The sequence below is a fragment of the Felis catus genome, chromosome A3 (genome assembly GCF_018350175.1).
Source record: "Felis catus isolate Fca126 chromosome A3, F.catus_Fca126_mat1.0, whole genome shotgun sequence".
Taxonomy (NCBI): Eukaryota; Metazoa; Chordata; class Mammalia; order Carnivora; family Felidae; genus Felis; species Felis catus.
In genome coordinates this window covers 60,331,743-60,349,435 of record NC_058370.1, presented here as the reverse complement: position 1 = coordinate 60,349,435, position 17,693 = coordinate 60,331,743, and the positions used below count along the sequence as shown (strand labels likewise).

Here is a 17,693-nt window from a genome sequence, read left to right as displayed (position 1 = left end):
CTTTGTCCATTCTGAACATATTCATGGATGGCATACATAGGCTAAGAACTTCTTATATCCCTTAAGAGTTATGTGGTAATCTCTGTAGCTTACAGAGTTCAGATTCCTTTTTTATTCAAGCATTTTCTTTTCTTTTCTTTTTTTGACTGTAGTAATGTTCTTCAGTATTAGCTCTTAGATTCTGACTTTCTGGAAGTAAAGGAATAGACTCAGTGTCTGTTCTTGTCATTATGACACAGAACGGTCAATGTGTCAAAACAGTTATCTCCTTGCCTTAGCACCTGGTTACTTTACACACGTGACCAGGAAGGAGATGGCATGCTGGTCATAGCCCACAGAACCTCCAACGTAGCCTGGTCATCTGAGATGATGTCTAAGAAGTGGAGGTTGGGGATTAAAGGATCTAAAATGATGGTGTGTATCTGACATGGGGTTGGTGGAGGTGGAAATGCTATAGTTTCTTGTTTCTATAGACAAATGGACAGCAAAGGGGCTGAGAAATCTCAAATGAATAACTTCATGTCCACTTCACAAGTACATCAGAGAAGGTTTTCTTTTTTTATTCTCCCAATGAAAATGATTTCATTTCCTGAGATAGGGAAAAGTTAGCATATTTTCCAATCCTACCCTTATATTTACCTACTACCTCTGAGTTCTAACAAGCCATTTCTTATCATTTAAAACAATGCCTTGATTAAAAGTTAAATTAGCTACTGGAGAGAGCTATGAGGAAGTTCTAAGTAGTTACTTCTAAGAGGAAGAAGCTCTAAAGGAACATGAGAAATTGGTTAGCTATAAAGAGGAATTTCCTAGGACACTAATATTCTTTCTCTTGAGGCCATAAAAATACTTGGACACAAGGCAGGGAGATAAATTAGATGGACTCTCAAGGCCATTCTTTGAGCCTTGAACACCATGAGTATGTCATAAAGGGGGTTAGTGTTGATATCAGAAGGTTCCTGTATTATCCCCAAAGCCATGAATTCTACCAGGCTCCTCGAAAATGTCCATGACAGACCAGTGGATACAAGCAATAATGTTGCCCATTAGCCAGATAGTACCTTGAAATAGTCGATAAGTGCTTTTGAGTACTTCACAGCGTGGTCCCTTTTGAGTCGAAACATCCGCCAGTACAGGAGAGCCAGGCATCGATAACTGCAGCAGAAAGAGAGAAATGGGCCCTGAAAGCATGAGTATGTCCTTTGCAAACAAGACTTAAAAACAAAACTCTTGTTCTAAGGCACTCAGCATTTATATCATGATTATATATATGTAATATTTTTAAACTTACATTTACGTCTGAAAAGTATCTGACCTTCCTTTAGTTCAAAGGATAGAATTCAAAACTTCAAGGAGTTATTCCATAAACATATCTACCACTATAACATAGCTTTATTGCTTCTTTGTTGGGGCCAAGGGACAGGCCATTTTCTTCTTCCACCACTAGAGGACAGTCTCTCTCCATGGGAGGAGTGAGGGAGCATTAGCACAGGGCTTTCCCAGTCACTGGGAAACTCACTGGGGGAGTTTCAGGGCAGAGCCACCTTACTTTGATTTCTCTGGTGCCCTGACTTCTGCACCTTCAGCTTTGCTGAAAGAACAGCTCCTCCACCTGTTTGTATTCCCTTCACTTTTAAACTACTTTACTGGACTGTATAAGTAGTTCAAATTAATATATATGAATACTTTATAAACAGCAAAAACTCAAGGCTGAGTATCATTATTTTATTATTTTACATTTATTATTTACATATTAGTATTCTATCTTCTATAATATTAGGTATTAATCATCATTAATTTGTTAATCCTAATAATGGAACTTTACGTTTGAAAACAACGAAGAAAGCATTTACTGAGACATACCCTCCGCTTTTCCCTGGTGCTTTCCCCTCAATTGTTTGCTAACTCAGTTCTGGTGCTGACATGCTAGAATGCCAATGTACCAACTACAACTTACTAGTGTCTTCTGAGCACAAAAAATTGCAGATGGTGTGACAATGCAAAACTACCTGAGACCCTCTCTTTTCTGAATGTTGCTGTTATTTTTTTTGAGACTTGATTCTCTGACTTGCAGATCAGGTTCTAGAGTAGAATATGAACCACTGGAGAGCAAAAAATGTTGGATCCCTATATAGGAGGAACCAAGACAGGTGGCCTATGATTTGGGAGAATGAGGTGAGGTATTCCAAGGAGATATAATGGGGAAAATTGTTATTATTATATTCACATAGTCATTACCATTGTAATCACCACAGATACAGAAAAAAAAATCTATTACATGCTGGTGAACAGTTTAAAAGAAATGCTTCTGTTATTACAGTGTAATAAGCTGTTTCTTTGATGTGTTGAGAACTTCAGGGCACCATCTTGTTTTAGTCATAATAATCCCACATGTAAACAAACAAATGGATTATTTTGATCGTGTCTAAAGTGTCAAACACAAGAGAAATTACACTTGGCACAACTCACATTCAAATTATTAAAACACAGACCTACCTGATTTTAAAGTTGTGCATGCACTCACATACATACAAATACACAGAAAAAATTATCCTTGTGTAATGAACCTGTTGACTCTCAATCACTGTGAATTCACATCATGCTTGGTAGGCCAGCAAGAAATTGTGTGGGCTCACCCCAGCCACCATCAGAACTGCATTTGTTTTTGCATGATAGCAGGTAGTAGAAAAATGTATACATTTCAGCAGTTGGTTTGCCAATGAAGGTATACATGGCTGTGGAGGCCATTTTAAGTTGATATCATGCACTTACCATAATGCAGCCAATTGTTTGTCTTCTGGTGTGGCATTAGGGCCTGAATGGGTTTTTAGTCTCATAGCATACCTAGGGGAAACAAGAAATGAAAAACCAAAGGAAAAAAAAAAAGCTTTCTTGTTAACAACAGAACATCTTCTATGATGGAGGTTCCCTTTGCCCCAAAACTTAGTTTTTCATAGCACTTGCTATTAATTCTTAAAAGCTAGCTAATGCTGCCCCATTTTCCCTAAGCATTACACTACTGTGATGACTAGAACAAAATGACTTTAATGATTATCCAGCTACTTTCTCCCCCTTAACAATACAAGTTCAAATGCTACCGGTGGTTGAGAGTGAGGCCAGTTCAAATATTATCCATGAATATAGTGACACATCCATTTTTATAAAATTTTGACTTATGGCTGAGTGGCTGACAAGATTGAGTGAAGTTCAATCCTTCCAAACCAATCTTCAGAAAAATGTTCACTCCTTGTACTCAGATGAATGCTTGGATTCACCCCTTTTTCATTGTTATGGAACTCTTACTTTGATGGCTGTGTAAGTGTCCTAAAAAAGGTGGCTCTTTTGAACTTTACTTACTCCCATTTATTTCTCTAATCAAGGGGACAAATGGCCATTTCACTCTCCCAATAATATACCACGTTACTTACAGACTCTTTGAGAGAGCGAACACATAGCAGAAATGGTCAGAGTCCTGGGTTCAAATCCTGGTTCAGCCTCTTATTAGTTGTGAGAGCTCAAATGAATGTCATTAAGCCTCAATTTCCTTGTTGATAAAATATGATGAATACTGCTGATTACACAGCTTTGTTACAAGGATAGTATTTGTGAAGGTCATTGTAAATTTCTCAAGATATGATGCTGTTATTATACTAGGTCTACAACATTGAGATTTGCAGTGCCTCTGGATAGATCTCTGCAGTTTTCCTAGTGGTTGTTCTGGGTATTTACAATATACATGAGTTATCACAATTCATGGGTATTAACATGTTCCGCTTTGAGTGGAGCATGAAAACCTTATTTCCATTTATGTATGTCCCTTTACTCACTTTTAAATAACATTGTCTTGAGTATCAGATGGTGGTACAGTTTTTTTTAACCACTGAGTATGATTTATAAAACTCACGAAGAGGATAGTTTATTGCATGTATCCACATTTCTGTTCTTCCACTGTTCTTCCTTCCTTCCTGACACTCCAATATTCCTTCATTTGTCATCTCCTTTAGTTTGAGGAACTTCCTTTAGCCCATCTTTATAGGTCAGAAACAAATACTTTTAGTTTTTCATATCTGAGAATATTTTTATTTCCTAGTCATTCCTGTATAATGAAGTTTCCCTGCATCTAAAATTCATTTTGATGGTTTTTTTTCTTTTACTACTTGAAAAATGTCATGCCACTCTCTTTTGGCCTCCATGGTTTCAGATGAGAAGTCTGCTGTCATACAAACTGGTGCTCCCTTACATTTCTCTCTGGTTGTCTTCAGGATTTTTTTCCTTTGTCTTTAGTTTTCAGAAATGTAGTTATGATGTGTCTTGGCATGCATTTATTTTGGTTTATCCTACTTGGGTTTTTCTCAGCTTCTTGTACCTGTAGGTTTATATCTTTTGCCAAATTTGGCAAATTTCAGCCATTGCTTCTTCAAATACTCTTTTAATCCCACTCTCTTCCTCTCCTGAGACTCCAACGAGACACATGTTGGATCTTCTGTCATTGTGCTTGAAGCTTTATACATTTTTTTCAGTCTATTTCTTTTTGTTGCTTAGATTGGATAAATTCTATTTTCTGTTCTCAAGTTCACTGATTCTATCCTCTGTTGTCTTGCTGGGAAGGTCTTCAAAAAAATGTGACTGCCAGTTGACCTGTGAGCTGGACCTGGATGATCAGAGCCTCATCTCCTCCCTTGTCCTTGAAATGTGGGTTCTATTTGCCTTTTCTGTTCCCAGAGGCTGCTCCAAGGACACAACCTTGAGACAGCATGTGGTGTTAAGAACACCTTCACAGTATACTTGAGTGAACTCATTAAGGCCTCCATATAAACTTTAAGAATTGGTGGGCAAGTATGGGAATCCATTAATTTTATGGCCACTCAAGACAAGTCTTATATGTAAGTTCTCTTTGCTTATTAAACTTGCCACCTACCAACCTGGAGTGGCCTGCCTCTTCCCCAGTGTCTTCTTGGCCCCCATGTACAGGGCCTGGTTTCAGATTATACCTGGGAATCTCCTGAGAGGGTTACGAACCAGCATATCTCCATGCTACTACTGAGCCCATCCAGTGAGATCTTTGTTTCTATTTTCCATTTCTATAATTTACATTTGGTTCTTTTTATTTTTTTAATGTTTATTTCTGAGACAGAGAGAGACAGTGCATGAGTGGGGGAGGGGCAGAGAGAGAGGGAGACACAGAATCCAAAGCAGGTTCCAGGCTCTGAGCTGTCAGCACAGAGTTTGATGCGGGTCTTGAACTCAGAAACCATGAGATCATGACCTGAGCTGAAGTCGGTTGCCCAACCACCTGAGCCACCCAGGCGCCCCTGGTTCTGTTTTTTTTTTTTTTTTAAAGAAAATTTATACTTCTTTGCTGAGATGTTCTATTTTTTTTTGTTGTTCTTTTAAGAGAATTTATCACCATTTGTTGATCGAAGTATTTTTATGATGGCTGCTTTAAAATCCCTGTCAGATAATTCCAACATCTGATTTACCTTGGTGATTGGTGTCAAATGATTGTGTTTTTTCATTCCAGTTGTGATTTTCTGGTTTCTTGGTATGATGAGTGAGTTTCTATTGAACCTTGGGCATTTGGTTATTATGTTAGGAGACCCAGGGTTCTATTTAAATCTTTTATTTTAAAAGGAAGTCACCCTGTTTAGGTTTAGCAGGCAGGTCCTGGCCTACTTCTGGGCTGTAGTTCCAATTACAATCTTATTTTCAGAGCTTTTGTGGCACCATTTTGATTTGTGGTGCAGGGGTCCACTTGCCAGTGTCCCCAGTCACTTGGTATCCCTTGGGGAGAAAGGAATTCTTCTGTCTATAGGGACAAAGAATGTAGCCTGAGCTGGACAGTTGTGGTGAGATCCTCCCTTGCCAGGGCTCCCAGCCCCCACTGGCTCTCAGTGGGGGAGAAGAGTCTCAAGCCTGGTGGGCAACATGCAGATATAAGTAATAAATTAATGTTATTTTCTAACTCAGATAAGAAAACTTTCTTTTGTCTTAGTTTTCTGACTAGTTCAAGGGATTCTACTCAGTCTGAATTATCTAGAAAATAGATTTTGTTCTCCATCATGCAATGATACTTATATCAGTGAACACACTAGAGTCCTATGTCTGGTGCAGGGCAGGTGTAGCACATCAGCACCTCCAGATGTATTTGACTGCCCTCAGGCTTTCATTGTTGTTTGGGATTGTTTTTTAAAATTTGAATGCCTTAAAGGGGGCCGTGCACACTGGAGTTCACCACAGGCCCTGTGACCGGCTTATTTATTTATTCCTCAAGTATTTATTGAACACATACTACGTTCAGGAACTGTTCCAAGGATTAGGGATACATCAGTAAACAAATCAGACTCCTCCCAAATTCCCTGGTTCAAAGCACTCACATTCTAGGACACCTTACTATTTTGTGCCCATCTACTTTCACCATGTTCTTCCCTGACTGCTTGTGGGTATCTGAGTCTGCCTTATTCTGAGGAAGGAATGTGACGATCTAGGATCTCATACAGTAATTTTACTATGGTGATTTCTTTTTTTCACTGACAAAAATAGCATACATATCATGTAAATAGTATGAAGGAATCACCAATACACTGACGTAGTAGAAATATTTTAATAAGAAAAATGACTGGACAGTATTGACTTTTAAAACGTTCTTAAGAGATGCTTTTTGAAGATGATATATTCTCTGATGCTGGGATGACAGTTTCAAAGGCTGGAACCTATTTACTGAAGGAGAATGGTATAAAATACCAAATTGTATCTTCGGGCCAATTCAGATCAAAAAGGTTATAACCCAAGGGGACTAGAAATCTTTCATCTGGAATGGTGGGGCATGTTAAAAAATATCTAATCTTAGGTTGCAAAGAATTCCAGAATTAGAAAAGTCTCTTAAAGTTAGTTTTGGGGAAGAATAATTTCACATATGGGTATTAGATATTATTCTAAGCAGTTGACTAAATAGAGACAAAAACTATATGACAAGATTCTCAGTATGGCTCATGGATGAAATTTCCTTACTGATTCACTAAAAAAGACATTGAAGATGTGCTTTTCTGGGTCTCCATGATGGAAGCCAAGAGTCTCCCATCCAACCCTTGATATGCCCATGTCAGAAACCCTGTATCTGCTCACATTAAATGTCTCAACCCAGGTGGGGGATGGTGCTCACATTCAGGTTTAAGACCAAACAACATCAGCACCCTCTGAGACAGCATATCACAGGGTGGCTTTCCCTTCCTAAAATCCCTCCCGCCCCGAATCTTCTTTCCTCTCGTTAAATACTCCTGAATCATCTACTGATGGAGTTAAGATTTAGACTATACTAACCTGAATCAGGTTAAAAAAAAAAAAAAGCAGCACTGAGGTGAAATTAGTTCAAAATCTGCTACTTCTCAGCTGGGTGAAGTAGGCATGTCACATCTCACTTGGACTCAGCTTCCTTTCTGAAGTAATCAGGGGTTATAGGAGCTTTCCTGCTCACTCACAAGAGAGCAAGGGAGGCAGGGTGTGTAAAAGAGCCTTGCAAAATCTTATGTTGTTCTTTGTGAGGATGCACCTTGGTTCTTGGTAGCTGATAGTGCAGTTGGAATTCTTTTCTCTGTATTCATAGTACTGACATACATTCCTCACCCCTTCCACTCCCCCAGCAAGACGTGGTGCTTACCTGATGAGCTCTACTGTTTCCGAATACATTGTATAGGGAGATTTGGATTCCATTGGGCCTTGTTCCATTGCATTTCCACACTCAATAAATGACAAAGCTGCTTCAGCATAATTCAAAGCCTTTCCAAACTTTTCCACCTGATCAACAGAGTTAATACAGTGTCTTCCTTAAGTATAGTTTTTAAAATGGCATTGTCACATAGTCAATATGCTTTATTTGAGAAACCTGACTTCTGAGTTCCAAAATCCTGTGAATGGAGCCGAGAGAAGAAAGAAATAGGATGCTTCCTTCTCTAGTTACTTTTGCAAATTGCTACTGGTTTAGGGTAAGTGGGTGAACGGTTATATACAGAATTGTACCAGATCCATACAACAGCTGCCAATCAGAATTGCTCTGAACTGCATGGTTGTTCTAATTTCTGTTTCCTTCTTTCTAACCCCTAATTGCTTGGCAACCTCACTCCTTGTCCCTCTATGCTATGCCAAATAAAAAATTATTTGGGATGATTACCTCAAGTTGTCTAAATTTATTTAGTTTCTCTCCACATCAGTGAGGATAACCAAGAATCAGCTTCACATCAGGTTCTCATAAATCTGAACTTACACATCAAGTTCCTGGTTCCATATACATGTATTGTGTATATTCCATATACATGTATCACTTTCGGTGATAATTACATATTCTAAGTTTGGATTGCATACTCTTCCAAGCTTTCACATATTTATTCATCAATCAGAACAGAACTACACAAATTACTAATCTAAGTCTTGCCTCTGAAACCAATTCTCATTAGTAACGGATACCTTAGAAAACAGCAATGTAGAGCAACACTCCCTCTTTGGCAAATCAAGTTTTCAAATAGTTTATAATCCTAATAGGCTATAGAGAAATATTTCTTGGCAATGCTTTCAAATTAAGGAAGTCATTTCATTCAACAAGTGTTTTCTACAGCACTCGATTCTGTGCAGTGTGTACTTGATACACAAAAGCTTCTTTCAGGAACACAGAATACATCTGGAGAGAGAAAACATGCACCCACAAGATAGTTCAAAGTGCAAGGCAGTCTGTGATTAACTAACAAAATGCAAAGCAGAGAGTACAATGCAAAGAGATGATAGGAAGGGAGCAAGTCATGGGGCTGCAGAAAGGCTGGGGAGGCTCAGGGAAGAGACCTGAAAACGGCCATAGGAAGGAATAGTATGATTTGGCTGGATTTGTGGAGGAAGTGGAGGTGTGAGTATGTGTGAGTGAGTGTGTGTGTGTGTGTGTGTGTGTGTGTGTGTGTGCGTGTGAGGCTCTGCTGCTGAAAAGGCCCGGTGGCTGGCATGAGTGAGGTGTGCTCAGAGGCTGGGATGGCACCAGTGTGGCTTGGAGCAGAATGTTGAAAGGAAAGGTCAGGTGGGATAACATGACATGGAACGAACACTGCTGGTAAACACTGCATGATTCAGGCAGAAAATTTCATTCCGCTTTAAAATTCTGTGCTTTTCTCCAATGGTGATCATGCATCAGCTTCTTCAGGTGACCAGAACTCTCCACTAGACCGTGGGGTTGTGAGGACAAGAACTGTACCTCCCACTTCTCTTGTCTACTTTCTGATAACTCTGCCTATTTTCCTTGCACATCAGTGTACCTAGACAGTAATCTTCCAACAAATAAATGTTTGGCAACATCAGCGACACTGGGGAGGGGTACATTTATGATGTAAGCACCTTCAGCACTGGAATAATACCTTGAAGGCCATCTGAAATGTCTTATTCATCTCCAGCACCCTAATCTGTTGGGAATGCTGGAGGGGAACAGAACTGGAATTACTGGGCAGGAAGGAGTCTCTTTGGATGAGACCTAAGATGGACCAACCAGGTGATCTCTTTCAGAAAAACCCAGAGGTTTTCTATTTCTTGCCTGGAAGGTTCACACTTTCCAAAACAGGAGATTATCCAAGTAAGAAAAGTTATTTTTTTGGAAGACATCAAATCATGGTGACTTTAGGGTCTTATGTGCAGTATAATGGTTTCTGTGTTGTACAGTTTCACAGGAAGTATTAATTTTGGCAGATACACAGGCAGAACATGAGTCCTCTTGAAAAGGGATTTGATCCTGGGACCAAGCCAAGGGCTGGCCAGGCTAACAAGAGAGAAAAATGCAAACCCAGATTTTTTTTCTCTTAAAGGAAAAAAAACACTACCACCCACTGACTCCATTGCCTCTAGTTACTATTCAAACCTTAGAACTAAATTGAAATATTCATTTATCCGGGACTTTCTCCCAGTCAGACATTATTGGTTGAAGTCATAATTTATTGGGCTATGAGCACTTGATTATATAAACATTTCTCCATTTAACAGACCCAGCCATCCTTGTAATAGATTTTATAATTACCCCAGCTATATTGCCCCAGTGATGAAGCTGCAGTACAAACATAATTTGGAAGAACATATCTGGAAAGAAAAGGGTCTTACCATTGCATCTGCTTTATGCTTCATCCGTTTAGCTTCCTGCATAAAATAATCTGCACTGCGTGGCCTACAGGAAAGAATATTAAATGTCATTATTGTGTAAGTGCAAGATCTTTGGAAAACATTCTTCTCTTTTTGCTCAAACTTGAATCACAATTTTAAAAGTCTGTTTAATATGGAATCAAGCATTTATTTTTGCATTCCCAAATTACTTCCTGTATGTAAAATATCACAATTATTTTTCTCTTAAATTAACTATTCAAAACACATTCAATATGTGCAGACAGTCTACATTTACAGTGGTTTTAACATGGTTCCCCAGTGTCTAATTTGTGAATCAGATTTCTTATTGCATGGTTAAGAAAACAAGTAAAAAATCTTATTTTACATGATATTTGTATAAAACAATCCCTTTTTAATTTAAAGATCATAAATACACCTCATAATACTTGCACAGATATGTTTGGGTGAGTATATTTATGTATTCTTATGAAGGTAAGTTGTCATTTATGTGCATAAATGGCACCTACAGTTGTATGTATCTATATCTAATTATTTTAAGGCCTCACAGTGAAACACAAAAAGAGGTAATACTGTATGATTATATTCCAGTTGTAATGAAGTTAATTGTAAAATGATGTCTACCTTGTAACAATGCAAACGTGGCATGTATTCTCTAGAGTTCTGATTAGCTAGCTGGTAAACATTAACAGCAGACATGTGCATTATTAAAGCAATAACCCTGGCCAGCACTAACTCTGCTGGGAGATGAAGGTAATTAATACAGAGACTGATCTGAGTGTGTGTAATGACCCCAAGTTACATGAAGCTACTTATCAGACAGTACCTTTAAATGCTTAGTCTGATAGATTTTTAAAAATCTACATACTCTAGGTGCCATCAGCATAAACTTTTTTATATTATGGGTCTTTATATAATCAATAAATTTGACTTGCTCATGAATATCCAATATAAGCCAGGACTCCCTGAATGAGAGTAAGACATAAGTAGTGATATTAATCATGGACTGACTCATCTATTGTTATGTGCTTATTCTGAACCTTCTTCTTTGAGACTCTAATGGGTCTTTTTCCTTACCGCATTATTAGGTGGTTAAAGCATCCTTTTATCCAAAGAGGTCAAAATGCTTAGAAAAACCATGCATACCGTGACAATGACATTGCAATCCCAAGGTTTTACCTTCATTTTAATGGTTTTAATCAATCAAACCATTATCATAATGAATAATAATAATTATTATTTTTTATAATAATTAGTCTCAAGTACAAATCACAGAGGCCAAAAAGGACTTTCGTTTGGTCTTTTATTCCCCTGTAAAATATTGTCATTCTTGTGATAATGTGCTGGGAATATTTAACATTTCCAACAAAGAAATGAGGAACTGAGCTGCAGAATTCCCTTAATGTGTACAATTAAGTTCCCTGTCTTTGGCTCATCAGCCCTCTATCATTCTTTTTGCCACTCAGGCCTGAAACCTTCTATTCATCTTGGTGGGTCTTTGTGGCAGGTGGGGCCTGAGGTTTCCTTCATAGGAAGGCCATACTTCTCCTACTGGCTCTACTTTCTCCAGTCCATCTCCTAGAAGTTCACACTTTTTCCATTTGAATGGGTTTTCACCTTTACATGGTGGCTTTCCCTTCTTCGTCCACACACTGACCTTTGAATGCACACTGAATACTGGTCTTGGATTCCAGTTCTGGTAATTTACATTATTTTGTTGTTGCTATCTTTGTTTTTTTAATGAACTTTATTTTTCAGAGCAATTTTAGGTTCACAGCAAAACTGAATGGAAAGTATAGAGAATTTAGAGAGTTGTCATATACCTCCTGCCCCTCTCCCATCAGCCTCCCTTACCTACCTTAACAGGTCTGACCAGAGTCGTGGGACATTTGTTACAATCAATGCACCCACACTGACCCGTCATTATCACCCAAAGTGCATAGTTTACATTAGGGTTCATTCTTGGTTTTGTATATCCTGTGGGTTTTAACAAATGTATAATGACATTTATCCACCATTATCATAGTATCATAGAGAATCGTTGCACTGCCCTAAAAATCCTCTGCATTATTGTTTGTCCTTCTGTGGAATGCCTCAGTGTAGAAGAGCAGACCCTACCTCTAGCTCAGACCCAGACCTGACACCTGAGCTTCAGATGAGTTCCCAGAGCCTATCCACTCAAGAGAGGAGTTCCGGGGTCTTTATCGATTTCTCTTCCCTCTTATCAGATGTTATGAGTGCATCCTAAACATCCTTCCTTTTCTCAGTGACCACATCCACTACCCAGGCCTAGGCTTTCATCACCTCTCTTGGCCTCTTGTTTCACTCCCCTGTGATCTATCCTGAGCTTTAACCTTTAACCAGTGTTTGTAAAACATGGCTTTCGTTAAATCACCATACTACTTCCAGATCTAACGTCAATCTCCAGATCCTCTGGGATCAAGTCTCAGTTCAGGCCCCCACTGATCTTGGTAACCCCACAACTGTAGCCATGGCGAGGGGTGGTCTCCTTGCTGTGTTGCTCACATGCCATCTCTGTCTTAGGGCTTCTCTACTCATCCTTTTCCTCTCACTTAGAATATTCTGCTCTCTGAGTGCACATTCACTGAGTGCCTTCTATGAGCCAAATGCTACCTCTCCCTGAAATTCTTGTACCATAAGACCTTCTTGGTAACTCTGGTCCATGCTCATCTGGGTCTTTCCTAGATACCACTTCTCACTTACACTACATGTCTAGGCATTTAATTACCTTTGGAGGGGTACGGCTACAGTTATTGCATGTGGGCAGCTCTGCAGCTGGTACATTTTCAGCAGGGACTGTGCTGGGACCTCTTTGATCTTCCCCACCCTATAGTCTTAGGCTTCTACATGGTAGAAGGTACATGAATCCTCTTTGAATAGCATTGAATTCATTTTGAGCTTAGAGGAGAGTGGTGGCTTCTGATGGGGTGCAGCATCGCAGCCAATGAGCCAGAGAACGTCTCCATGGCAACTTGAAATTCTCCACATCATTATCTGCTCCACACTCTAGTATATGAGTTTGGTCAATTTTTTCTTGCCCGGTTTTGTAGACCTTGTCACCAACAGATCATCGTTTCAAATGCATTTCGTTTTCATGAAAGGATTCTCCTGGCAATAAGCTATGGCATCTTAGTTTTTACTAACCTTCAAAGTTGCCCTTAAGGATGGTGGTGCCTCCTGATTCCTAATATATGCTCCTTAATCAACATTGTTTTGATCTGAAGCATATGAATGTAGTTTTAAATCTGATATGGAGGCTGGGTCACAAACTCTCACAATAGTGTACGCGGGTAAGTAACACATCTAATTTTCTGACTGTATCACGCAGCTGACACTAAGCTGAGATGCTGAAAAAAATGTACCGTCCAGAGGCCATTTACAAACACATTAGTCACAATTCTTATCCTCGCATATAATGGAGGGCTCACTACACTGAGTCACTGAAGATTGCCTGATGATTGGCTCATTTTCTCCTTTCAGGTGATTTCTAGTGCCACGTTCCTAGATTAGAACATTATAAAGGCAGTGGGGCTAATGGGACACCACTGGAGACTGTCCAGCAGGGCGGTGGATGCATGCTATGATGAAGGCATCACTCTGACAGCAATGTCCCAGTCAGGAGGAAAGTAAAATTGTCGCCATTGTGGCAGTTACAGACTCCAACTTGGCCAAGGTGCTACAATAAAATCCAATTATCTCAGTGTTCCAACAGATTTGTGATCTAATCTTTGTTGTTTTTTTTTGTTTTTGTTTTTGTTTTTTTTTCATGAAAAGCCTAGAGTTTTCGGTTTTCATTTAGTAACAGCATTCTTCATATTGTTCTTTCAAAGTGATGGTAGCTTACGATGACACATGAACCAACCTAATAAAAGTTCAATTAAACATCATACGTGTAACTAACTATGTATCTTGGGCTCTTCAGAAATGGGGCTTGCAAGTGATCTTTTTAAAAGCCAAGCCTTGGCCATGTGTATCTTTGTTGTAAGAGCTCTTTGCAACAAAAACAATCTGAACACTTGATCCAAATAGAATGTTTTTTTTTCTTTTCCTCACCCTCCCACTATCGCCCCTATAAACACGCAACCTCAGTTCTGAGGCAGCAACAGGATTTGAGCTACCCTGATATTTCTTCTGGCAGAGGAGTATTAAAGCAACCTTGCTTTTTGTTCTGTTCTGTGGCTGAGATGGAGTTGAATGGTCTCCCATGGAGAGGCTGGCAGCCTTCTTTCTGTAATTCCTACCTCTGTGAAATGCACCCCCCACCCCCCTCAGCAGAGCCTCCTGTTTTGTGAAAACTGGCAGGGATGGGAGCTCAATGTGTTTGAACAAACAGGTTCCTTGGCACAGCAGAAATCTGGATAATTTCCTTAGGGAAGATGAAGTCCAAATGAGACAAATAGGCAACTGCATACCAAATGAATTCATCATCCGATATCCTGTCAGCTTGTCATCTGATAAGCCCCATGGGCGTTACTGTGTCCCCAGCTTTGAAGTACTTTCTTCACAAAGAAGGACATGTAAGAAGTTAAGTACAGGCATCCCCCTGCTTTCTGAAAGTTCACTTTTACGAAAGACCTAGATTAGAAATGTTTTTCACTAACCTGAAGAGGATTTTCACTATTCTGAAAAAAGCCTTAACTGTACTAATGTAGGTCTTTCTTTAAGTGAAGTAATGCCAAGCGAACTCTCAGAAAACTGGGGATACTCTTTGCTTTACACCATTCTGACTTACAAATGGTTTCATAGGAATGCTCTACTTTAGAGAGCAGGGGAGCCTGTAATTCTTTTTAATCTACTAAAGTGAACACTACTGATGAGGGCACTTGAGGGTCAGCGTCTCTGGTGTGCCAGTGTTGGCTTTATGAGTGCTTCTTGAAGGAAGCAGGTAGACTGAATTTAAGCAGCAAAGATTCAAATGCAGTTTTTGCTTCCATGAACTTGATGCTGGCTGGGACCCCAGAGTCTCTAGAACCTGGCTTCTCAGAAGCACAGGTGATCATGCATCGTGTCTTGTACACACCATAGGCTCTTGCACACGACTGTGTTCTCTCTTGGTCACACACAGAAAACAGTGTGCGTTTTCCAAGATGCACAGACTAAATGTGGCAGGTTTTTGTCATTCAATCAAAAGCAACTTTCTATTGAAATGGAAACTCATCAGCTTGATTGTTGTTCTTCTCTGGGTGTGACATTTAAAATAAAATAATTTTACAAAACCCTTAAAATGATCAGAGAATGAAGATTTTAGTCAGGGAGATCTGAAAGATCTTATCGCCTCTACGTCTCCATCCCAAGCCTAGTCTTTTTCTTTCTCTTTCACTCTTGGTTTCAGTTAAGAAAAAAATAAAAACTTGGCTGAGAGGGATCTCATAAAGGAGAAAATTCCATACAGAAGAACAGGAAGGCGTACTACTGGCTTACCGGGAAAGGTGGGGAAGGGGAGCCCCTCAGGAAAGGAGCAATGGACACAGCAAGCCCCCCGTGGGAGTGCCTCGCCTCGTTGTACCATCACCTACTCAAGGATTTCAGCCGATGTCCTTTGACTAAATCATGCCACAAGAGATCTGACCTTTTACATACTAGACTCTTCCCATCCTCTATAAAATTAAATCCTTTTAGCTAGGAGATTGCTGAGCATAATTACATCACAAATGCCAAATCCTTTTCCCTTCCCTGCCAGTCACATTTCACACGCCATGGCCTTCAGCACGCGTGGCTGAGGGAGTCTCTTCTCAATGTTGGGAGAGTTAAGTAGCTGGGCTCCAGTTACTGGTGCCACGGGGACAGATGGAATGTTTGGTGGTTTTGCTGAATGTGATGATCGTGACTGACTCTTCCTTGTGAAATATGGGCAGGAGACAGTACATCCTTCTGGGAGCAGCAGGCAGTTCTGGCACTAGGGATTCTCTGGCTTCCCAACACAGCAATATGGCTGGTGGGAAAGGAGACTTGATTTCCCAGCCAAGCGTTTCACCGCTTAGCTTTGCTCAGGACTTCTGTACCGAGGCCTTCATGACACAGTTGTTCTCTCTCGATTTTCCAGGGCCAAGAACTCCCCTGTCGCTAATTATGACACAAAGTAATTTACAGCTCGTGGCTTCACACTAATAAGATCAGTTTCTGGGCTTTGAGTTGAATCTAGTGCTGTCACTCATTGACATAAATTCTTACAGATTTTTTTTTTTTAAACAAAAGTTTGGCAATCACACCGGTGTCACCTTAAAACCGGGGCTGTCAAGTAGTGGATGTCGAGTGTGGCTAAATGTCAGGAAGGAGGTGCCATCACATTGCCACCAGTCTGAGCCTGCAAATTACGCAGAACCAGCTGACCTGGATCACATTTAAAAAATAAGTGTTATTTTGTTCAGTTCCATCTGCATCCTGAAGACACAAACTGGTGCCTAGTTAATTGGTAAGTAACATAGGAAAAGGGGCTTAGGAACCCATGAATTTCAATTTACCTGCATGTAGATTCCTTATATTCATGGTGAAAAAACTGCAGGCATTACTCTCCTAGCGCTGTTATTCTAATTCAGCTGTGTTCATTCAACACTTGTTATTAAGCGCCCACTGAATTCAGCTGTTGTCTGCATTGCATGTTTATTCAACCATTAACGAGTATTTATAATACAAAAGGATGAGTTCACTTTTTTTTTTCTAAGAGCTACATGATGCAGCTTTAAAAAGTAAATGACAGTATGGCATCTGTTCCTTTTTGGATCACTATAACTGGATTTCCATCAACTCTAAATTGCTCCTGAGCTATTTCTCCAGGTCTTTCTTTTTTTTCTATTGGTAGCCTCTCTGGTTGTTTCACTGCTTGTTGACACCTTCAGTGGGGAAAAGTCAAGGAAAGTGACAGGAGCCAGGTCCTCGTCTGTTAGCAACCCTGCTGGTGGGGAAGCTGGTGAAGAACAGAGAGGAGCAGGAGGCTGAAGTTTGTGGTCCCAAGGCACCTTCCCAGGGGAGCCACCCATGTGCCTCCCTCTCCCCTGAATTAATAACTGAGGATTCATGAATTGCATATCTTAGCTTCTGCCAATGTACCTGGCACTTAGTAAGTGCTCAGCACATACCAACTGGACGTGGGAGACATTTTATACAAGTTTAGGTGACTTCCTAGCGCAGCGATTTCTTAAGGGACAGTGATCTGTATTGTTTCAAGGAAAAGACAATGCCTAGTTTTGTTTTTCAAGCTTCAAGGGTCTTCCGGAGACTTTCTTAGTTCAGTGGTTGAGTGGCTGTTTGAGTTGCATGTTTATTTTACTGTTATGGATCTCAAATCAACTGGGACACATGGCAACTGGAACATGACATCTATCTCTCCGTATGACGGATACGTACAAGTGCCTTTTTATTCTATTATATCTATATCCATAAAAGAGAAACAGTTTTATTGTAGCTGTCAGCCAGAAAAATTATACATATTGCTAATGGGAGGAACGAATGATAACAGCTTCTTTGTTGACACAGATCGTGAAAAAATTATATTAGCAATAGTGCCGGCAGATTGAGAAACATTTCCTCTTGTAAACAGT

General features: G+C 39.8%; 1 protein-coding gene across 7 annotated transcripts in view; it reads right to left on the bottom strand.

The window, feature by feature from the left end:
- The window catches only part of AFF3 (AF4/FMR2 family member 3), a 571,747-nt gene that overhangs the window by 10,460 nt on the left and 543,594 nt on the right, over window positions 1-17,693 (bottom strand). For all 7 annotated transcript variants that reach the window (XM_045054068.1, XM_045054069.1, XM_045054070.1 and 4 more), the window contains 4 exons: window positions 10,117-10,180; window positions 7,655-7,791; window positions 2,773-2,844; window positions 1,062-1,155 (listed from right to left, as the gene is read on the bottom strand). In XM_045054068.1, the coding sequence (XP_044910003.1) occupies window positions 1,062-1,155; window positions 2,773-2,844; window positions 7,655-7,791; window positions 10,117-10,180 (367 nt within the window). The remainder of the gene's footprint in view (window positions 1-1,061; window positions 1,156-2,772; window positions 2,845-7,654; window positions 7,792-10,116; window positions 10,181-17,693) is intronic.